At 35.6% G+C, this 23962-nt stretch overlaps 1 protein-coding gene across 4 annotated transcripts in view; it reads right to left on the reverse strand.

The window, feature by feature from the left end:
• LOC127171634 (myotonin-protein kinase) overlaps nucleotides 1-23519 on the reverse strand; it is a 30353-nt gene extending 6834 nt beyond the window's left edge. For 2 of the 4 annotated variants that reach the window (XR_007828542.1, XM_051120397.1), the window contains exons 1-12: nucleotides 22673-23516; nucleotides 15798-15889; nucleotides 15642-15725; nucleotides 15303-15398; nucleotides 12799-12947; nucleotides 12608-12701; nucleotides 12315-12512; nucleotides 8198-8443; nucleotides 8044-8123; nucleotides 7879-7969; nucleotides 7509-7660; nucleotides 4407-4504 (exon numbers count right to left, since the gene is read on the reverse strand). Coding sequence is in view for 3 of the 4 variants with exons in the window: in XM_051120397.1 (XP_050976354.1) it covers nucleotides 4407-4504; nucleotides 7509-7660; nucleotides 7879-7969; nucleotides 8044-8123; nucleotides 8198-8443; nucleotides 12315-12512; nucleotides 12608-12701; nucleotides 12799-12947; nucleotides 15303-15398; nucleotides 15642-15725; nucleotides 15798-15889; nucleotides 22673-22877 (1585 nt within the window). In the remaining variant the exon portion in view is untranslated. Of the gene's footprint in view, nucleotides 1-4406; nucleotides 4505-7508; nucleotides 7661-7878; nucleotides 7970-8043; nucleotides 8124-8197; nucleotides 8444-12314; nucleotides 12513-12607; nucleotides 12702-12798; nucleotides 12948-15302; nucleotides 15399-15641; nucleotides 15726-15797; nucleotides 15890-22672 lie in introns of all 4 variants that reach the window. The other 2 variants (XM_051120399.1, XM_051120398.1) reach the window with 2 other exon arrangements.
• Between the last annotated feature and the right edge of the window lie 443 nt (nucleotides 23520-23962).

Consider the following 23962-nt stretch of genomic DNA (forward strand, 5'->3'; position numbering starts at 1 on the left):
AGATCCTTCTATAAAATATTCAAAGACTTCACATCTTCATTTTGCATCTCCAGTAAATGTATTTTGACTTAAGGATACTTAGAATATTTGTACTGGCAAACAAGACAAATATACTGAGGAAAAGATTCATTAAATCCCATGACTTTATAAATGTAAGAGTTTCTGCTCTGATTTAAGACCTTTCAAAGTTTTAATTTGTAAAAGGGTGAATTAAGACTTTCTTAAGCTTTTTAGGAAGGTTTCCCGCAGAAACCCTGTAAGAGATTCAAAACTTTACTTACCTTTCTCTGAAGAGAAATAATTGGGCCCAAATCAAACATTAATATAAAAATGCATATTTTCTGTTAAATGTCTTTGTTCATAGAACTATGTTGGACTGTAACTAATTTAAGAACTACTACATGTGATATGTGAAAATTAAGTGAATAATAAGTTAAAAAAAAAAAAAAAAAAAAAAAAAAAAAAAAATCTCTCTTAGTGGACAAATACATTGATACCGTATATATATATATATATATATATATATATATATATTACAAAAACAGATTTAACAATTTTGAAAAATCATGTTTTTTCATTGCGCATTTCAATTAATCTCATTCAAATAAAAATAAGTAAAAAAATAAAAATTACAGCTAACCAACACAATAAATCACTATAAAAACATTTTAAAAAATGGAGTTCAGGGTTTGTACAGATACTTTACAATGAAATTCCAGGACTTTCAAGGACTTTTCATGTACTACTTTTTTGATTTTCAAGAACTTCAATCAGAGATCTCATTTATGTTTTTTTTGTTGTTTTTTTTAAATCTAAAAAAATGTTAAATTGTTTTAAAAAAAATCTATTTATCTATTTAAAAATCTATTAAAAAAAAAAAAACATGCATGAAACCACCCAAATGATTCACGATCGGTGATCTGAAGCAAAATATTCACAAACCTGCTCTGAAGTTCCGATCTAAATTAAATGATTTGCAAACCATCAATTCAGATCAGGACTCGGAGTGCAGAATGATTCAATTTACGGAATGAATCAAGAACCCACTCCGAAGTCTGAATCCGAATCAAATGATTCACGATACACAAAGATCCGATCTAAATCAAATTATTCAAGATATGCGACTCGAGGTTTCCGATTTAAATCAATTGATTAGTGATACTCATAGTTCCGATCTAAAGCAAAAGATTGGCAAACCTGCTCCAAAGTTTCAATCTGAATCAAATGAGTCGCGATACGCAAAGTCCTGATCTAAATCAAATGATTTGCAACAAGTGATTTGAAGACCAGATTTGAATCAAATGATTCACGATACACACAGTTCCGATCTAAATCAAATGATTTGTGAACCCGCTCTGAAGTCCTGATCTAAATAAAATGATTTGTGATACGCAATCTGATTGGAGCACTTCAAAACAGTGAATCATGTTGTGATACAATGTTTTTTAAAATCATTACAAGCGATGTTGAAATTCGAAAATGAATGACTCTTCTAATTTGATCTGACTTTTGCTAGTAAATCACTTAAAATGAAAAGTAGTCACGAGTTGGAATCAATCAGAGCGGTTCCAGCTTAAATGACTCACTCAATTGATTGGGTTCATCTGTTCCTCTTTTTGTGTCTTCAGTCACTGTCAGTACTACTACTGGTTTAGGATGATAGTTTTATGACATTAACTGTAAAAAAAAAAAATAAATAAAAAAAAAAAAGTATGATTTTTTTTAATTGTGTTAAAAAAAAAAATTAATTGTGCTTATTAAAAAAATTAAACACTTATTTAATAGATACATTGTCTTTCAATAATTCAAGTACTTTTCAAGTACCTCTTCAGGAATATTGATATTTTCAAGGGTTTAATTCCAGGCCTTAAATTTAAAAAACTCAAATTCAAACACCTTGTATGAACCTTGGAATCATCTGTTTTTGCAAATAAACTCTCTCTCTCTCCCTTTCTCTCTCTATATATATACATTTGAAGAGTTCAGATGCAAAAGCCTCTAAATCCACCTTACGTTTTTCTTTAAAATGAGCATTTGTTTCTGGCTACTTTGTGTAGGTTTCTATGTAAGTACTGGTACTTCTGATTGGGCTGAGGCTGGAATTTAGTGAGTTTGAAGTAAAAGTATTTGATGGACATATACAGTGTGTCAGGAGCATTCACTCACTATCATTATCTCATTTTTGACTGAGATGGCTTTTAGCTGCTTTTGCTTCTGAACTCTTCACATATATATGGACATAAGAGCTTCAAAACTTGATCATCATAAAGTTTAATAATAGGGCCCAGACACTGCTGAAACAAATATTACTAAAAGTATTTTCTATAAACTATTAAAGCAACAAGCCCCAAGAAGCTGGTTTACAGTGATTTTATAATAGCTAAGGGACATTGTTAGGCAGAATGCGAAGCTGAGTACCTACTGTTATTCCACATACGTAGTAAGGTTTCAGAAAATAAAACAGAGCAAATAAAGTGTAATGACATTAATAAAAACATTATCCTTCCACCAAACAATGTAGTTCCTCAGAAATGGTTGTGGATGCAACAAAGTGGTAGCAGAGCAACACAGATGCAAACAAAGATGTGTGTTTGTAGAGTAATTTACAACTGCTCTGACTGCGGCTCAACCAATCAGAATCAAGGACCGGAACTATCCGGACTATATTTTATAATCATAAATAAATAATATATATATATTTTTATTTAAAAGAGAAGTCCACTTTCAGAACAACAATTTATAAATAATGTACTCAGCCCCTTGTCATCCAAGATGTTCATGTCTTTCTGTCTTCACTTGTAAAGAAATTATGGTTTTTGAGGAAAACATTTCAACATTTTTCTCCATATAATGGACTTCATTGGTGCCCCGATTTTGAACTTCCAAAATGTAGTTTAAATGCAGCTTCAAAGGCTCTAAACGATCCCAGCCGAGGAAGAAGAGTCTTATCTAGTGAAACAATTGCTCATCAGCACAAAAGCTGGTGTAGCACAGGCTCTGGGATGCGCATCCACAACGCTACGAACTAGTGATGGGTCGTTCTTGAATGATTCTTTCATTTTGAACAAATCTTCAATATGACTCAGGAAGAACGAGTCGTCTCAGGGAGTGATTCGTTCAGTCGCATGCGCAACATCCTATTAGGTTCTGTACTGGAATTAGTTCACCTGTTTCGAGTCTTCGGGTTTCGAGTGGTTCGTTCATCTTATGGGGCGTCACGTGATGAACGAACAACTCAAACCCGAAAACCTGTCAGATAAGAGGTGAGGTGAACTAATCATAGACTAAAGACCCAGGTAAACAATGAATGAATCTTCTCTGTTTCTTATAGCATTACAGTTTTGTCTTGTTTGTAGTGTGATCAACGTTTGTGTAAGCAGTAGATGTGTTAGCGAAGTAACACGTAACATTTTAATTATATTTTGCTAAAATGAACGAAATGACTCGAAAAAAGATTCGTTCATTTTGCTGAACGAGACTCAGAGAAGGTCCGAGTCGGTAAAATGATCCGAACTTCCCATCACTACTACGAATCATGTCTAAGTTCATCGTCGGTGTACTGAGTATGCCAAAAAACTCCATCGTATTTTCTCTTACAATTTGAGAGGAGGACATCGTTGTACCTTTTTGTTTGACAGCGTTTGACTTACTTGCACTTTCTTAGTCTTTGCGCGTTCGCTTTGTAAACACTGGGTCTGTAGTTCCGCGTGACCTTTCGACGTGATTCAATAGTACGTAGCGTCGTGAACGCGCATCCCAGAGCCTGTGCTACACAAGCTTTTGTGCTTAAAAAGTATAAAATGTTTATTTTTCAAAAAAAATGAGTGATCGTTTCGCTAGATAAGACCCTTCTTCCTCGGCTGAGATCGTTTAGAGCCTTTGAAGCTGCATTTTAACTACATTTTGGAAGTTCAAAATCGGGCACCAATGGAGTCCATTATATGGAGAAAAATCCTGAAATGTTTTCCTCAAAACCCATCATTTCTTTACGACTGAAGACAGAAAGACATGAACATCTTGGATGACAAGGGGGTGAGTAAATTGTTTGTTCTGGAAGTGGACTTCTCCTTTAATAAAAAATATTTTAAAGGTTTAAATATGTATTTCATAGAATTAAAGATATTTTTCCACTTCAAGTAACATGAGCAAAATGGTTAATCACAGTTATTATTTGTTCAACAATCGTCAGGCGTGAACTTAAAGACAGACTCAGTCATGTGATCCTGCAGTTGTTCTGTTGATGAGAGCATCTCGTGTGTCGTGTCTCATTCTCTATTCCCGGACTGGATATTTCTCACTGTTCTCAGGGCAGAGCTTCAAACGCACCGTACAGATAATATTACACACATTGTTCTAATGATCTGTCAGCGTGACATCTGTAATGCTAATTCCAGATCATTCCTGACCTTGGTTCCTGTCGGCGCTCAGTCGGAGGATCTCCTCTCTCAGTCTGCTCATCTCCTGCTCGAGTTCTCTGTTCCTGTGTTCGGCTTTATGCAGACGCCTGGAGAACATCAGCAACACTGTGTTTACTAGCAGCACATCAACACTACTGCACACACATTTACTGTTCACTCTACAAATGTCATAAAGACAAAAAATACAGTAAAAAAACAGTTAAATGGTTAACTAACATGCCATATACAAGAAAGAACCTGTTTAATCCAAAATGTTTCATTTTGGTAGTAAAAACTATGAATTACCATATCATTTACAGTGGAAAACAGTAAAAGCACATGACACACACACACATATATATCTCATATATCCTTCCTTCCACTATAGGAAGGTGAAGCCAAAACATCCCAGTATGGTCGCTGTGATCTTGAGCCGATGATGTCATTTAGAGTCTGAGTCTGCACAGCAGTGATTTGTTTGGAGCTCAAGTCTGTGCCGTAGTGATTTATTTGGAGCCAGAGTCTGCTCAGTTGTTATTCATCTATACATCAGCTTGATAAAAACTACCTAAAATGATACATTTTAAAGCTCAAATTTTTAAGACATGCACAAATAAAATGAATACCATATGAGCTGGGTAGGCCAATGTCTATAGTAACATATTAAACTGTTAAATGACTGTAAAAAGCATAATTTATAGTTCAGATACAGTTACAGAAAGTTTTTGACATGATCAACTTTACATTTCAGCCTTTAAACCATTTTTAAGAAAATGGATGCATCAAAAGTATTAATTATTAAATAATTTAAACAATTATTATCAATTAATTATTATATGAATTAAGGCATATTTTTTTGACATATTACAGTCAAATGTTTTTACAGAGGGAGTTTAGGGTATCTCATTTATGTCACTCCAAAATTCAGAAACAACTTAGTACAGGGAGAAAACAATATATATATTTTTTTGTGGGAGATAAAATCAAATTATATATGAAATCCCCTGTAAAAACCTTCAGGATATAGACAGAAATAAAACTGTTTGGTGTGGTGTGTGTAAGTGCTGCTGAAGTGGAGATTTATGGCTCAGTGTAGGAGAAAAAACTCATTTTGAAAAAACCACCTTTAAAAATATAGATTGTAATTGAAATCTATTGACACAAAATAGATAAAGTGCTATAAAAGAAACAGTGTCTTTCGGATGTTTTCTTTTCACTAGTCTGAAAAAACACTTTATGAAAAACCAAAAAGCCCAAAATCTCAAACTTGACATTATCTTCTTATTGTTCCACCAGTTCACATTTAAAGCTCTGCGTGTTTGCAGCATAAAAACATGGGTTGATTTCTGGTAAAAAAAATAAAATAACTTTCCTAGTAACGTCTGTACACAAAGCAGAGCAGCACCTGACATTGAAACATCGGATTTATTTAATGAAATCAGAGCCTTTTAAAGTTTAACCGTCACATTTAGCCATATTGCAATTCTGGTCTTTCCGTCCCCAAATTTAACACCTCTTGAAATCACAATTAAGACTTTCTTGTACAATTTAAGACTTTTTATGGCCTTAAATTTGATACAACTAAATTTAAAGGGGTCATGGGATGCCCATTTTCCACAAGTTGATATGATTCTTCAGGGTCTTAACGAAAAGTCTATAATATACTTTGATTAAAAGTTCTCAATAGTTGTGTAAAACAACACCCTTTTTACCTTGCCAAAATCAGCTCTGCAAAAATCATCCTGTTCTGGTCGATTTTGCTTTAAATGTTAATGAGCTCTGCTCGCCCCGCCCCTCTCTTCTCTCTGTGGAGTGACGAGCCTGTTTACTTTAGGCACATTTAGCTGCGTTTAGCCGCTAAACTTGCTAACTAGCACATTATTAGGAAAGGTGATCGTAAAGATTCATAAAAAAACCCCTTATACTCACTTCTGCTGTAAGTGAAGCTGGATCACGAATGATTCGCGTGAACATAGACGGATATATGTAGATCGGGAGGCGCATTCCCTTCACAATCAAACGTAATCCACTGCATCTTCAGCGGCTCAGATGTCGGGAGTAAATGACGACCACTATGTTCATTATTACATCCAGCAACACAACACCTCAATCGCTCAATCAGAGATATTCTTGTCTAACTTACATCCCTGCTCTGGCATCGAAACAAAGAGGGCGGACTGTTACAGCTGATCTGAGGTAAGACGCTCATGTCAATCAACTATTGTGGGAGTGGCCTCTGTTGGTGTAACCCCACAACGACAGGCATCTGAGAATGACTCGATTTGAAAAAGGGGATATTATTTTTACAGATTAATTAAAAAACACTGCATGGTTTTTTTTCATTATAGGGTAGATTTGTACACACACTGACAACACACATTAATGTTCAAACAACATGTAAAAGTGAGCTTAGCATCCGATGACCCCTTTAAGACTTTTTAAGGAATTGCAGAAACCCTGTTTTTTGAAGTGTAATTTGAAGTGTAATTTTTTTTTAGTTTACTGTTTAATTTTTATTTGCATTTTTGTTTTTCTGAGCAAAAAATAAATGTCATACATTTTCTCTAATTTACAGAAGACACCCACTAAAATGCCATTCGGTGTAACAATCTTGTCAGGCATATTTACAACAAAAATCAATTTATGACATATTAAAAGATCAGCCCAAACACTAATTAGTTGTAATTCTAAATTTTTAAAGTTTGCCACTATCCTAGGTTTTGCCAGTTTGTCAGTAAGAATTTCTGACTCATTTAAAACACAATAAAATGTAATATGCTCCCTTATTCTTTTATATATTTTAATATGCACAAGTCAGAATAAGCATGTTGTTTGAATTTTGACATAAATATTGTGTTACACTGAATGACAATGCAACATTATTTCAACCAAATTTTGACACATTTAAAACCTTAAAAGTAGACACTTTACTTACATTTAATGTGCTTTCTATGGACATGAAATCAGTTTTGTAAATTTTGATGTGGACAATGTCTTTGACCCATATATGTGTGTGTACATATTCCATATACACATGTATGAAATTATTTTCATTAAATACTGAAATATAATTGAATCTATTTTCTAATAGCTGAGTGTAAGTTGATGTACCTCTGCAGCTCGTGAACGTCGCTCTGCTCCGTCTCTGCGCTGCTGCTGATTGGCTGGGGTTTGTTGTGTTCAGCAGGAAGTTCAGGAAGTGCCGTCAGCTCAGCAGTGATGGATTCTTTGAGCCGCCACATCTGGTTCTGCTGCACAGACTGCTGATAGATGGAGATTACTAATGGACATCAAGAACATGAGCAAGTCCTTATGAAATCGGTTTTATTTATTTACCAAACTTCTGTTTGTTTGTTTTTCATTTTTCTGAGTTCTGTTTAAATGGTTCAATTATTTTTAGCAATCAAAAAGGATAATTGAATGAATTGCATGATTAATCGACCACAGGGTCCTGTATGAGAGATTGAGGTGTTCATGGTACCGGTTTTCCCTGCAGGTGGAGCTGATCTCTGATCTGCTGCTGGTTGATCTCCATCATGATGTTCCTGCTGCGGTCCAGCGCTCCCGTCTCTCTGCACGACACAGCAGCGTCAGAACACATTACGGCTGCGCTCAACAATAACGCTGCCGATGACGAGTCACTAACCTGGTGGCTGTGTAAGAATAGCCCACAAACGCCAGATGAAGTCCAACCGGTGCTCGATCCATCAGGTCACTCAGGGTCTCCTGAACACAAGAGCACAAGGAGTCAGATCACGCTGACATTCAGCATCTCTGCGAAGGATCTGACGGATCAGTACCATGTCGCTCAGACTGTCGTCCAGCACGTCAAAGTTGGAGGTGTCTGTGGCGTCGGAGACGTCGGGGCGGTACGGAGGAGGGAGGAGATGAAGGGAGCTCCAGTCCAAACCCCTGAAGAACGGGTGTTTTCTGAAGTCCCCGGAGCCTCGCGCGCCCAACCTCTCGCTCCTGTCGCAGATCAGAGCGCTGATGAGCGAACGCGCCTCCTCGGACACCTCCGACTCTGGAGGAAACTCAAAATAGTCCTGTTCAGACAGAAATACACACTCAACGCTCGCGTCATCTATACTCACACATGTGGACAAATACAAATACTAAATAGTATTAATAATAAATAATAATTTAGCAAAACCTCTTCACCACAGCCCAACAAAAAAGTTTACATTAACTTGAAGAAAACATGTCAGAAATATATTATTACTAATATATACTGAACTGTATTTCTCAAAAAATAAATGCAAAAATCACAAAAATTTTTATCCATGTTTTAATTTAAACAGCAAACTTCTGTTGTGCATGACTGTGTCTAAAAAATTATAGGAATTGTTAAAATTTCATGTGATTAATTAAATTGTTAAAATTGTATAAATTAACATCTTTTTAAAAGATTAATTACAAAAAAACGTTTTTTGTTTTTGATAGAAAATTTGTATGAAATCATAAAACACAGAACCCAGCAATATTAAAACAGAATGTCTGAAAAATAATGCAGTATTGTTGAGAATTCAATTGATTAGACATGCTTTTTGAATTCAAATTTCATTTGATTTCATTTTAAAGGATTAATTAAATTGTTAAAACTGTATAAATTAATTTAACCGCCTTTTAAAAGATTTAGAAGAATTATTGAACTTTTATTCATACACACATATTAAACGATGAATAACATTGTTTAAATTGTTTCAATTAACCACTTTTTAAAACATTAATTACATTATTAAGGTTTTGTGATTTTAATAGTAAATTTGATAATAAAACACAAAACCCAGAAATATTAAAACAGATAAAACAGAATTTCTGAAAAATAATGCATTATTATTGCTACAACTTATAGAAAATACAGCAGAAATATATTACTACTGTATACTAAAATGTATTTCTCAAAATAATAATTATGTAGAAAATTAAAATATCACATAAAAATCACACAACTTTTCATCCAAGTTTTAATTTAAACAGAAAACTTTTGCTGCGCATGACTTTGCCAAAAAAAAAAATTATAGGAATTGTTCAAATTTCATTTGATTACATTTTAAAGGATGAATTAAATTGTTGAAATTGTATAAATTAATTTAACCGCCTTTTAAAAGATTTAGAATTACATTGAATTACATTCTTTACATTTCTAAAAAGATTTAGAATTACATTTAGAATTACATTGTTAAAAAAATTATAGGAATTGTTCAAATTTCATTTGATTACATTTAAAAGGATGAATTAAATTGTTGAAATTGTATAAATTAATTTAACCACCTTTTAAAAGATTTAGAATTACATTGTTAAAGTTTTATACATTAATTTGATTGCCATTGATTGTTTTTGTTAGTAAATCTGTATGAAATCATAAAACGCAGAACCCAGAAATATTAAAACAGAAAAACAAAGCACTATTATTGTTACAATTTTAAAAATGATTAAATTGTTAAAGTTTTCCATTGATTAGACATGGTTTTTGAATGTCGAAATTTATTTAAAACTATTAGAACACAATCCAGGAAAGTTTGAACTGAAAACACAGAATTTGAAAAAATAAATAAATAAATGGAATTTGGGGTTTCATAGGGCCCTACATTAGACAGATCACAGTAAATATAAGCTGTATTGAATTGAAGATACTGTATACATGTTTAATAACATATATTTCCATGCTGTGCTCTACTGTACGAGCTACAGGAACATTTCTATTGTCCTGTTTATCAAAAACAGACATCATTTAGGTTTTAGTGAGCATTATCTCCTGCTGTTTGGGAATAATAGCATTTGTCCAACTTCCTTCTCACTGCTTCCCCAACCGGACTCCAGCTGTCACTGACATGTAAATGTGGACGCTCACCTTTAACTTCATGACGTCAACAGTCGTTTTTGCTGTTTAGTTTCACTTTTTTCACTGAAGAGGAAGCTCAAACATACAGCGTGTTTTTTTCCTATAATGAACTCGTTTGAAATGATCAAGGAAGAGTCTGTTTTTCCATTAGTGGTCATGAATAAACCACTTTCCTCTGTGAAGTCAACTCACTTTTATTTCTGTAGCGGTTTATACAATACTGATAGTGTCAAAGCAGCTTCACAGTAACAAAGCAGAAAATAAAAAGTGGTAATGTTGCAAAATGTATCAAGTTTAACCTTTAAAGCAGCCCTACAGAAGACATTAGTGGCATTATCCAAATATAGCACAATATTTTTTCCATATCACAAGATACTGATATTTAACATGATATTCATTTACCATTAATGGGGAAGGAAATGCTTTCCATATATTTGTTAGATATTGAGAATGAATGTAAACATAACTTGCTGTTTTATATTCACTTTGACACATTGTTTACATGTGCTACCAATGTTACAAAAAACTCGTTTGTTCACAGTGAGTAGCTGCGTTTAATTTAGAGCCCCATGAAACCCTTTTCCCCCCTAAATTTTGTGTTTTGTATTTTATATTTTTCTGGATTCTGTTTTATGATTTAATACAAATTTAGAACCAAAAACGGTGTCTACTGAAATAATTTATTAAAACTTTAACCGTTTAATCAATCTTTTATAATGGAATTCAATGAAAAAATAATAATTAATTTACAACAACACAATGCACTTTTATTTGTTGTCAAATAAGATGCTGCACAGCAGAACTTAAATTAAGACACAGATGTAAAAATATCTTGGCTGTATGATATTCCTTCAATAATTATATTATTATTATTATTTTGAGAAGTGCTGGGGAAAGTTACTTTTAAAAGTGCATTACAATATTGTGTTACTCCCTAAAAAAGTAACTAATTGTGTTACTTAGTTACATTTTAAGGAAAGCAATGTGTTACATTACTTTTGAGTTACTCTACCAGTCAAAAGCTTTTGGACAGTAAGGTTTTTAATGTTTTTTTTAAAAGAAGTCTCTTTTCACTAAGCCTGCATTTATTTGATCCAAAGTACAGCAAAACATAACAATTTTGAAATATTTTTACTATTTAAAATAACAGTTTTCTATTTGAATATATTTTAAATTGTAATTTATTCCTGTAATTTTAATAAGTGTCACACGATTCTTCAGAAATCATTATAATATGCTGATTTGCTGCTCAAAAAACATACTTTATTATTATTATTATTATGTTGAAAACAGCTGAGTAGAATTTTTTCAGGTTTATTTGATGAATAGAAGGTTCAGAAGAACAGAATTTATCTGAAATAGAAATCTTTTATAACATTATAAATGTCTTTATCATAAATTTAATGGATCCTCACTAAATAAAAGTATTAATTTCTTTACCCCAAAAAAACTAAATTGTACTAACTCCAAGCTTTTGAATGGTATTGTGTATAAAGCTTTTTATTTCAGATAAATGCTGATCTTTGGATCTTTCTAATCATCAAAGCATCCTGAAAAGAATGTACTCAACTGTTTTAAATATTGATAATAAGAAGAAAAAGAAGAAATGTTTGAGTGGCAAATCAGTATATTAGAATGATTTCTGAAGGATCATGTGACACTAAAGACTGGAGTAACGATACTGAAAATTCAGCTGCGCATCACAGAAATGAATTACATTTAAACACATATTCAAACAAAAAGCAGTTATTTTTAAATAGTAAAAATATTTCACAATATTACTGCTTTTGCTGTACTTCGGATCAAATAAATGCAGGCTTGGTGAGCAGAAGAGAATTCTTTAAAAAAAAACAATTAAAAAAATCTTACTGTTCAAAAACTTTTAACTGGTAGTGTACTTTTTCCTCACGTAGGCTGGGTTTGCTACCAAAAACTAAATGGATAACAATAACACTTTTATTTGAGCAATAAACAAACAAATGTGATGTTTAACTGTAGTGGTTTTTTAAACTAAAGTACTGCATTACTTATTTGGAAAAAAACACTAGCGTCCTCAAGCAGCGCTCCTTTACCTTAAAGTGTATGATTTTGGCGTAGGTCTCAGAGATGGACTCGGCGTAGAAGGGTGTGGTTCCCAGCAGCATCTCGTACGCGCAGACGCCCAGAGCCCACCAATCGCAGTCAGAGCCGTATCCGCCGCTGCCTTCCACCGCCCGCAGGATCTCTGGAGACAGATAGTCTGGAGTCCCGACGGCCAGCGACGAGTGGACCTGACAATATACACAAACACATGTACATGTGAGCACAGCGGGCCAATCGCACATGACCGAATACATTCTTACGTCTGACATCACACAAACATCACCAGTCCGTCATCCTCCAGACGCAGACAGGAGCCGAAATCACCCAATCGCACGTGACCGTCCGCCGTCAGCAGGATGTTGTCAGGCTTTATGTCTCTACAGGAAGCGAGCAGACAACAAACATTCGCTCATCCTTTGTCTGACGACATAAAGTTAAGGTGAACTATTCAGTTAGGGTTAGGGTTACTGATACCTGTGCACATAACCGAGTCTGTGGACCGAATCGATGGCCATCACCATCTCAGCCAAGTAGAACTGAGCCATGTCCTCCGGGATACGATCACCAAACTTACTCAGCAAAGTCAGCAGATCTCCACCGACATAGTAATCCATGACCAAATACTGCAGAGCAGAAGAGGAGAAACACTCATAAACCAGAATGAACAGATAAACAGACAGAACCAAACATCTGACAAACACCAGAGCACTGATTCATGAGAACTGGGACAAAACACAACACACAACTGAATCAAGGAATCACTTTGAATGAATCTTTTCAACACATTTGACCTGTTTTGTGTGCATCTGTTTCTCTCGTTTGACATTTTCACATTTGTTTGTCACTTTACTCAGTCAACAAGAAAAGTTCTCAAACCTTTTAGTTTTTTTAAAGTTACATAAAAACGTAGAACAAAACGTTCTTATGTGTACGGAACGTTCTTATGACTTTATTCATATTTTTCATGTCCTCAAGTTGACATTAATACTCGGAACGTTCATTTTATCTTGATAAACGATCCAAGAAACTTTTTTGCAACCTTTAAATAACTATCACGACAAGAAAAAAACTAGACATTTCACGTTTTTAGAATACTAACAATAAACATGCAAGTATTACATTTTGAGAGAAAATACAGATAGTAGAACGCTGTAGGAAACGTTTAAATAAAGAAACGTCGTCCGAACGGGCCTTTTCACTAAAGTTAGCAGTTACCTCACCCGAATGTGTTTGTAGATTTGTGTTGGACATCTTCGACGTGAAAAGCAGCTATCTTCGGAATATAAATATTAACATTTTATTTGTAAACATTATACTTTTTACTTATTTAAGTTAATGTCATAAAACTAGCGAGAAAAGCCAGTAGTAGTACTGACAGCGTCGTGTAAACATGACGTAAGGCGCGAAAAGCCGAGGTAAACTGATTCAGTTGAGTGAGTCATTTACGCGGGAACCGCTCCGATTGATTCAAACTCGTGACTTTCAGTTTAATCGATTTACTAACAAAAAATAATTCAAATGAGGCATTTATTTTCGAATTTCGACATTGCTTGTAATGATTTTAAAAATCATTGGATTTAGATTGGAATCCGTTGCTTCGGATCGGGTTTTCGGAGCGGGTTCGCGAATCATTGTTTGCTTTGGATCGGGAGTTCGGCGCGGGTTCGCGAATCATTTGCTTCAGATCGGGAGTTCGGAGCGGGTTCGCGAATCATTTGATTAAGATCGAGAGTTCGGAGCGGGTTCGCGAATCATTTGCTTCGGATCGGGAGTTCGGCGCGGGTTCGCGAATCATTTGCTTCGGATCGGGAGTTCGGAGCGGGTTCGCGAATCATTTGCTTTGAATCGGGAGTTGAGAGCGGGTTCGCGAATCATTTGATTCGGATCGGGAGTTCGGAGCGGGTTCGCTAATCATTTGATTCGAATCGGGAGTTCGGAGGGGGTTCGCGAATCATTTGCTTCGGATCGGGAGTTTGGAGCGGGTTCGCGAATCATTTGATTCGAATCGGGAGTTCGAACGAGTTCGCGAATCATTTGCTTCGGATCGGGAGTTCGGAGCGGGTTCGCGAATCATTTGATTCGAATCGGGAGTTCGAACGAGTTCGCGAATCATTTGCTTCGGATCGGGAGTTCGGAGGGGGTTCGCGAATCATTTGCTTCGGATCGGGAGTTCGGAGGGGGTTCGCGAATCATTTGCTTCGGATCGGGAGTTCGGCGCAGGTTCGCGAATCATTTGATTCGGATCGGGAGTTCGGAGCGGGTTTGCGAATCATTTGATTCGGATCGGGAGTTCGGAGCGGGTTCGCGAATCATTTGCTTCGGATCGGGAGTTCGGAGCGGGTTCGCGAATCATTTGCTTCAGATCGGGAGTTCGGAGCGGGTTCGCGAATCATTTGCTTCGGATCGGGAGTTCAGAGCGGGTTCGCGAATCATTTGCTTCGGATCGGGAGTTCGGAGGGGGTTCGCGAATCATTTGCTTCGGATCGGAAGTTCAGAGCGGGTTCGCGAATCATTTGCTTTGAATCTGGAGTTCGGTGCGGGTTCGCGAATCATTTGCTTCGAATCGGGAGTTCGGAGAGGGTTCGCGAATCATTTGCTTTGAATCGGGAGTTGAGAGCGGGTTCGCGAATCATTTGATTCGAATCGGGAGTTCGGAGCGCGTATATCGAATCACTTTAGATCGGAACTTATTTTCTCTTTTGAGTAGTCAAAGAATCGGGGAGGTAAAAAATTGTTTTGCATGTTTTTATAAAGAGTTTGGCTAAACAGGCAAAGTGACAGTTACCTACATCTTTCTTGCACAGTGTTATTAAACATTAAATAAACACTGTAGGTAGAGTATTGAATTATAATCTGAGGTCATGTGGTTTCAGGGGCTTGAGTGATCATATAATGTCATAAGTTTTCAAAGTGGAAACGCCGGTGTTTTGCCTTGTGTCTCATGAATCAGTGAAATGGCTGTGTGAAGTGACACGTACAAGATAATTGTCGTCCTGGAAAGCGTAATGTAGTTGAGTGATCCATCGCCGGTCTCCTTTCAGCAGAACCTCCCGCTCCTCCTGATAACATGCCGTCTGAACGCACACAGCACTCCATTAACACTCCAGTATAATTCAAACCAGCTAACCGGGAATGTTCTCAGAACTTTGGCTAATGTTCTGGCAAGGTTGTCTAAACGTTATGAACAAACATTCTTCCAGTAATATTAACAAACATTCAAAAGTAACGGAACAGGAACGTCAACAAAACGTTCTTAAAACATATTTTGCTCAGCTAAGTGCTTTTAGAGAAGATAAACACTAGTTTGTGTTGTTTACCTCTCCACGCTTCAGTATGTTCCACTTGTTCATGATCTTCAGCGCGTAAACCTGATGTGTGTTACGCATGCGGGCCAGAGCCACCTGTGCATTTACAGCTCAGTCAATATTCATAATCATCCGCCTTATACCAAAACCAGCACAAAACTCTCTCACCTCGCTGAAGGTTCCTCGGCCGATCACCTTCAAGATGTCAAAGTCATCCCTGCTTATCCGAGTCTTCCTCACCTGTCTCACCAGAGGCTCCGCTGCGATTGGAGGAAAGAGAACGTCACACAACACTACTATTTACATCTACACTATATACATTTGCCAAAAATAGAACTTTTTATATTAAAAACAAACAAGCAAGCCCAGCCCAGATGAGAAAAAGTAACACAAAGTAACATGATACATTACTTTCCATAAAAAGTTACTAAGTAACACGATTAGTTACTTTTTATGTGAGTTAATGCAACACTGTAACACATTAGTTTTAAACGTAACTTTCCCCAATACTATGACAATATCTATAGCTATAAAGGTAACTATTATCATAACAATAACAATAATTATAACTGTAGCAATAGTGATAACAATAGCTATAATTTTCAGTTATATATATAAAAATTCAGTTGAGTTCACACCACAACTAACAATGACAACACAGAGGAATGACCTTGTTGGAATCACTTTCATTGTGATTTGTTTTGACAGTGACAGCCAATCAGAATTCATCTTGCTTTAAAGAGCTGACACAACAAAGGGACAGAGGTAGAGCTTATAATAATCACAACGTCATCATCTGCCGATGTGAACGCTAATATAGTCATTGTTATAGTCAGTGCTGGGGAAAGTTACTTTTAAAACTAATGCATTACAATTTGGTGTTACTCCCTAAAAAAGTAACTAATTATGTTACTTAGTTACTTTTTATGGAACGTAATGCATTACATTTCTTTTGCGTTACTTTCTATATCTGGGCAGGACTTGCTTGTTTGCTTTACTATAAAAAGTTCTATTTTTGGCAAATGTAAAAGCCCTTTCACACCAAAAGCCTCAGGCTGAAGGAAAAGTACATTCACGTCTGTACAGTAGAATGCAGAAGACAGAAGTTCAACACCTTTCAGCAATAAAAAAAAGAAGAACAAATGTTCATAATTTTTGCTTAATTAATATGGTTGGATCATCGAAGATCAGCAGCAAAGACATTGGTTAATAAACTGGGATTAAATACATAAAATATATCTGTATTATTTAACATATTTAATTATTGCAGGTTTGCATCATATTCTGACTTGCATTTAACTGGTTTTATTGATTTTGAAAAAAAAAACACATTTATTCTAGAACTAAAGCAACATCTTACTCCCTATTTCTCTCAACATGGAGACAGGAGAGCTTTCAATTGATAAATAGGAAAAATAATGTAACTGGCATACTAATTTGAAAAAGTTTCTTGTAAATTAAAAAGCAGTGCATTACTTAGTTACTTGAAAAATGTAATCTGATTACATAACTCTCGTTACTTGTAATGCGTTATCCCCAACGCTGGTTATAGTTATCGTTCTTGGTCTGAATGGGCCTTAATGCAGCGCTGGCATTTATATTTTTATATATCTTTTTAAATGCATTGTCATTTAGGCCTGTTTTATGATGTATACTTTTTGTTTGTATTGTTAAGGTTGTTTTATTATGTAAAACATTTGAGAAGGATCTTAAGGGGCTATATCAAATTTAGTATATTGTTATTACGATTATTTTGATTGCACTTTCAGTCAAAGTGTCTGGCAGCTGAAGACACTAACAGTGTCGTCACATGAACTCGCCTCATGCCCGTCTGTCCACATTTCCAGCCCGTTCCCCTTTAAGAGCGCGCGGCGCAGAAATAGAACAGAAGAATCTAAGAATAGCGCGCTCATGTTTGAGACTTTTTTAAGGCAAGTTTTCCAGTCTTGGATTGGAGCCGCTCTCGTGGGTGCAGGAATGTGAACGAGACCAAGGCAACAGCGTAAACTGTTTTACTGCACAGAACTTTCCACATTTCCAGCACAAAGGCATGTGACAGCAGCAACAGCAGGATGAACTGGAACTGGACAGACTCACTCTGATGGCGCTGTGGAGGTGTGGAGGTGTGCATGTACCAGTGCTTCACTGCAGGACTGTAAACACTGCATGCTGCTTCTAAACACCAGTGACCCAGTTATTATCAGCCATACAGGCAACAGGCTCTTCTCTGTTCTCAGAGCTTCTGCACCCAAACCATCTGAATCCTCTTAAGCAAATACATATTTTCAGCTTAAGGGCCTTTTGTGTCAAAACAGGGATCATGAATAACTACATATCTACATAAAAACTATATATAACTACATAACAAAACAGTTTTAGAACTGCAGAATCTCCCAGATGCTCCATCTATTCAAAAACAACTAAGTTCTTAGCATGACTGAATAATGTGGTTCCTGTTTTCTGACTTAAAAGTTTTATTGTTGTGTTTTCATTATTGCTAGTCATTTGTTGTGTTGTGATTTCTCATCTTTGTGCATTTGTTGGTTATCACTTACACTACCAGTGAAATGTTTTTGAACAGTAAGATTTTTAATGTTTTTCAAAGACGTCTCTTCTGCTCACCAAGCCTGAAATTATTTGATCCAAAAGACAGCAAAAACAGTACAATTTTGAAATATTTTTACTATATGAATAAATTTAAAAATGTAATTTATTCCTGTGAATTCAAAGCTGAATTTTTAGCATCAAACAGGTTCGCAAATCATTTGATTCAGATCAGAACTTCCGAGTGCATATCACGAATCATTTGATTCAAATTAGGACTTCGGCATGGGTTAGTGAATCACTTGATTTAGATTGGAACTTCAGAGCGAGTTCATGAATCATTTGATTCGGCTTCGGAGAGGGTATCAGCCTGAGACTTACTCATTTTAGTTTTTGCCAAAAATAGAACTTTTTAATATTAAAAACACTTCTCTTCTGCTCACCAAGCCTGCATTTATTTGATCGAAAGTTCAGCAATAACAGTAAAGTTTTGAAATATTTTTACTATTTAAAATAACTGTTTTCTATTTGAATAAATTTAAAAATGTAATTTATTTCTGTGATGCGCAGCTGAATTTTCAGCATCATTACTCCAGTCTTCAGTGTCACATGATCCTTCAGAAATCATTCTGATACTCTGATCTTCTGCTCAAAAAACATTTATTATTATTATGTTGAAAACAGCTGAATTTTTGGAATTTTTTCTAGAGTAGAATTTTTCAGATTTATTTGATGAATAGAGAGTTCATAAGAACAGCATTTATCTGAAATAGAAATATTTTGTAACATTATAAATGTCTTTATCATCACTTTTGATCAATTTAAAGCATTCTTGCTAAAAAAAGTGTTAATTTCTATAATTTCTTTCTCAAAAAAATAAAAAAATTACACTGACTCCAAGATTTTTGAATGGTGTAGTGTATAATGTTACAGAAGCTTTTTATTTTAGACGAATGCTGATATTTGGATCTTTCTATTCATCAAAGAATCCTGCACTGTAAAAAATGCAAATGCATATTTTCCAGTTAACGAAACATTTTGATTCTCAAATACTAAAAAAACAACATAAAAACCCTTGTCAGACCAACAAAATTGCCCCAAATGTTGTCCCCACTAGTCAAACACAGTTGTCTGAACAAAGAATTTCATATTGTGGAAATGTTAAGGCTTTGTGAGTTCCCAGCATGCATTGCAGCATGAATAAATTATACAGTTACTGTTATAGGATTATTGTTTTGGTTTTTGCTGACTTCATTTTTTTGTTTTGTTTTGTCATTAATGATAGTTATTTGTGATGTGAAGAGCACATCTTTTTAACATTTGTTGATTGCAAACGTTCTTGAGGTTTGTGTGTCTAGTTTTGAGGCCTAGAGTATGTTCAACCACTTACATCTGTTTGCTAGAGATCTTAGTCTTGTAAGAAGTTTTACAAACAAAGACAATGTTGTCTACATATTAAGTTATCCATTAAGGTTTCTATAACAATCCACTTTTTGTCATTTGTAAATAAACAAAAAACTGATGCATAAAAAATAAATGACCTCAACGACGGTAATTGTTGTTTCAGATGATGTGACAAGACTTTTTCTATTAGCATAAACAAACACATTTATGTTGGTTAAACAAAGTATCTTTACTGAGAAAAACTAAAAAACTATTGTTGAGAGAACTCAAGAGTCTTACTGCATCAAGTTGCCTTACTTTTTAAAGTTTTCTCAACTATTTGTTTTTACAGTGTGAAAAAATGTACTCAGCAGTTTTAAATATCGATAATAAAAATAATCAGAAATGTTCGTTGAGCAGCAAATCAGCATATTAGAATGATTTCTGAAGGATCATGTGACACTGGAGTAATGATGCTGAAAATTCAGCTGCGCATCACTGAAATAAATTACAGTTTAACACATATTAAAATTAAAAGCAGTTATTTTAAACAGTAAAAATATTTCGCAATATTACTGCCTTTGCTGGAGTTTGGATCAAATAAATGCAGGCTTGGTGAGCAAAAAAGACTTCTTTAAAAAACCCTTTTGACTGTAGTGTCTGAACAAACTTTTAAAACAATGCAGGTATCTTTGCTCTGTAACACAGCTAACAGAGAACATTCTCAGAATGTTCTGACAAGGTTCTCTCAAAGTTATGAATAAATGTTCTTCCAGTAATGTTAATAGAATGTTCAAAGTTCAAAGTTTTCTGGTCTTTAATGATGTTCTCAAAAAGTTAGCACAAAAACATTATTATACATTGTTCATGGATTTTTTTCTGAAACGTTTAAATTGGATGTTCATCTAACAGCTTTTTTTTTTTAATTTACTATACTAATTGTTTCAGAATGTTCATTTTAGAATGAACCTTTTACAGTAATGTTCCCATAATGTTTGCAAAATGATACATTTGCAAATCATTCTGAAAACATTTGTATTAGATGGGAAGAACTTTTTCACTTAGTGAACAAACAAATGAATATTGTGTAAATGCAGCATCTCCCTTAAAGGGACAGTACACCCAAAAATGATCAAACTTGTATGAGTTTCTTTCTTCTGTTGAATACAAAAGAAGATATTTTGAATAATGTGTGTAGCCAAACATTTGTTTGGTTCCTGAAATTCTTTCCCGAAATACTTTCAGATCATCGGCTGAAAGTAATCAAACAGATTTGTAACAACATGAGGGGGAGTAAATGATGACACAACAATGATTTTTGAATGAACTGTCCCTTTAACTTGCTAGAATACATACATAACATACAGAACACAACACTGGGCGGCAGGATTTGCATTATCTGTGCCGTCTGATCGTTCTGTGGTTTAAATTTGTTTCCATTTTCATAGATATGATTAGAGCGCAGTATTTTAATAATCCTCTGTCAAACAAATAACTCTGTTTTCGCCGGCTCTGCCAGGATGTGAGTGTGAATAATAAACTTCACACCTGTTGCTCTATGAGCTTTCACATGTGGCGTCACGTCCTGTGTCATGCCCTGTTTTACGGCTGACGCTGAAAGTTCGGTATGGATGTGCTCACTCCCTTCCTGCTGTCTTGCTGTTTCCCTCGCATGAATCAACAGAGAATCGGCTGCCAGCAGCTTAAATGGAAATCTGCGTCCAGCAGCCCGTGTGTCCCTCCGTACGACTGTCTGTCTCTCGTGGCCATGTAGGGTGTGACCAGAAGAGTGTCAACAACACACACTCACACTCCTGCTGCTGCTGCTGCTGCTGCTGCGCGTGCGTAAGTGTGAGTGTGCGAATGTTCTGTTGTGTGGCAACAACTGAATTCTAAAAGCGTCGTTTTAATGCCACTGCGACACACGTGTGGGACCCTTAAAGGGACAGATCACCTAAAAATATCAGTTCTGTCATTTCATTCCAAACACATGCTGCTCTTTTCCATACTATGATAGAAAGCAGGAACAAATGCTTCACAAATGACTAATCATCATCATTAAAGTATGTAGAACAGCAGTCAGGATGATTTACGTTCTGGTTTAAAGGTCTTTTAAAGTCATACAGTAGCTTTGTACAAGTACTTTTGCATATTCAAACATCCCAGCTAACAAAAATATGATCCAAGTACATTTTGCTATGGAAACAATATGTCTGAACGTTCTCTAAAAGTTCAAAAAGTCCATTTTAAAGTTTTTAAAAAATGTTGTTTACGCAAATGTTAAGGGCATAATTCAGTTTTTGTCTGTGTAGTATGTTGTGACCCTGGAGCACAAAACCGGTCTTAAGTATCACAGGTATATTTGCAGAAATAGCCAACAATACATCGTATGGGTCAAAATGATCGATTTTGCTTTTATGCCAAAAAACATTAGGATATTAAGTAAAGATCATGTTCATTTCCTACCGTAAATATATCAAAACTTAATTTTTGATTAGTAATACTCATTGCTAAGAACTTAATATGGACAACTTTAAAGGTGATTTTCTCAATATTTTGATTTTTTTGCACCCTCAGATTCCAGATTTCAACCAAATAATGTCCTATAAATGTAAATAAGCCAGAAATAAGCAATAAATATTGCTTATTTATTCAGTTTTCAGCTAATGCATGGATTTCTCAATTTCAGTTTCAGAAAAAACGTGAACAATGATTCTGTGCTAACATTTTACTAACATTGAACTTAACTAACATTAACTTTGAACAATGTAATAATGTTAGTGTATATGGTCTTCAATTTGCTCTTAAAACATTATTCATAGGCTGCTCATTAAATGTTATTTTTTTGTAACATTCCCATGATGTTTTTGCATTGTTTTTCCTTTAACTGTTGTGTAGCCAAGAAAAAACATTTAGAAAACACTGAAAATCTTCATTTCATAGAATGAAAGTGCGAGTAAATAATGACAGGATGTTAATTATAGGGTGAACTGTCTCTTTAAAAGCCAGTGAATGTGTCTCGTGATCACATGACCTCCATGACCTTGTGCCCCCGACTGTCTGAACACACACACACACACACTTGAGGATGAAGAGGATGAAGATGAAGTACTGACCCCACTGCAGGAAGCGCTGCACGTGTTTCTCTCTGATCAGAGCGGGCGAGCTGAACTCCTGATAAACTCCCACCAGCAGGTCCAGCAGCGTCTGCAGGCTGACGGGGCCCTTGGCTTGACCCGCCGCGCTCTGGTCGGGCTCGTTCACACGAGCGGCCCCCGTGGGCCCGGGGCCCGTGGACACGGTGGAGATCATCCGGCTCATCCGCAGCCCTGCTCCATGATTCCTGAAGCCCAGTCTGTCTGTCTGTCCGTCGCTGTTCTTCTGTCTGTGTGTCCGTGTGTTTCTCCAGCCAGCAGAACCTCCAGCTCCAGCCCTTTTTTGGTGTGTCGCTCAGCGTCTCTCTCTCTCTCTCTCTCTCTCTCTGCTCTGTGTGTGTTATTGTGTGTTTTGTTCTGTGTCTCTCGTCTTTATTGCTCTGCTATCAAACTCACGTCACTCACAGCTTCTCTAAATACAGAAGTTGTTCAGTTTGTTCAAAAGAAGATTAACTCTTCTCTGTCTCTGTTGTCCTCTTTTGCTCTTCTCTTCCTCTGTTTATTCACACGCGTGTCTCTCTTTCCTCTTTCGGTCTGTCTGCACAGCAACTCATTGTGCTCATTTATACACTCGACTCATATAATACAATTCATCTTTAAAATAAATTCAAACAAATTTAAAAACACACTTGATTTATGACCTTTTACAAGCTGAATTTACAACATGCAAAACAAACATCTATAAAGTAAAGGAGTGTCTGCAGTGCAAACCAGTCTGTCAGTCTTATATGTTCACACTGTTCGTGGAGGAAGTAAGTTTGTGATTATTCGTGAAAAGACTGTATTTGTTTCAGACTCACAGGAGTATAGTCGGAGGAACAGGCCTGTAGGAGCCATCTGTGTGATGATGTGTCCTCTGTCTCCCTCCAGTGGTGTGTTACACAAACACAATCGAGTCCAGCTGGAAAAATAAGCAACATGTGATGTGGGATGGAAAGAGGAAGATAATAAACTTAACACAAAAATAGACGAGCAAGTCCTGAAGAAAACACCAGAGAAATAATGTAGTAATCTGTTACATGTAATGTGGATTACATAATCACATTTCAAAAATTAAGTACTTGTAATTAGAATAAGTTACATTTTAAAACAATTGTAATCAGACTAGTTACTTCTTTATTGATTGCATGATTACAGCAAAAACTAGATTAAAAAAGGTTTGTCAAGACAAACTTTGAAGTTGGCTGGAGAAAGCTAACAGGAAGTTTAAAACGTTTTAAAAGCTAGAAGTGTGAAGGTCTACAGTTTGAA

The sequence above is a fragment of the Labeo rohita genome, chromosome 10 (genome assembly GCF_022985175.1).
Source record: "Labeo rohita strain BAU-BD-2019 chromosome 10, IGBB_LRoh.1.0, whole genome shotgun sequence".
Taxonomy (NCBI): Eukaryota; Metazoa; Chordata; class Actinopteri; order Cypriniformes; family Cyprinidae; genus Labeo; species Labeo rohita.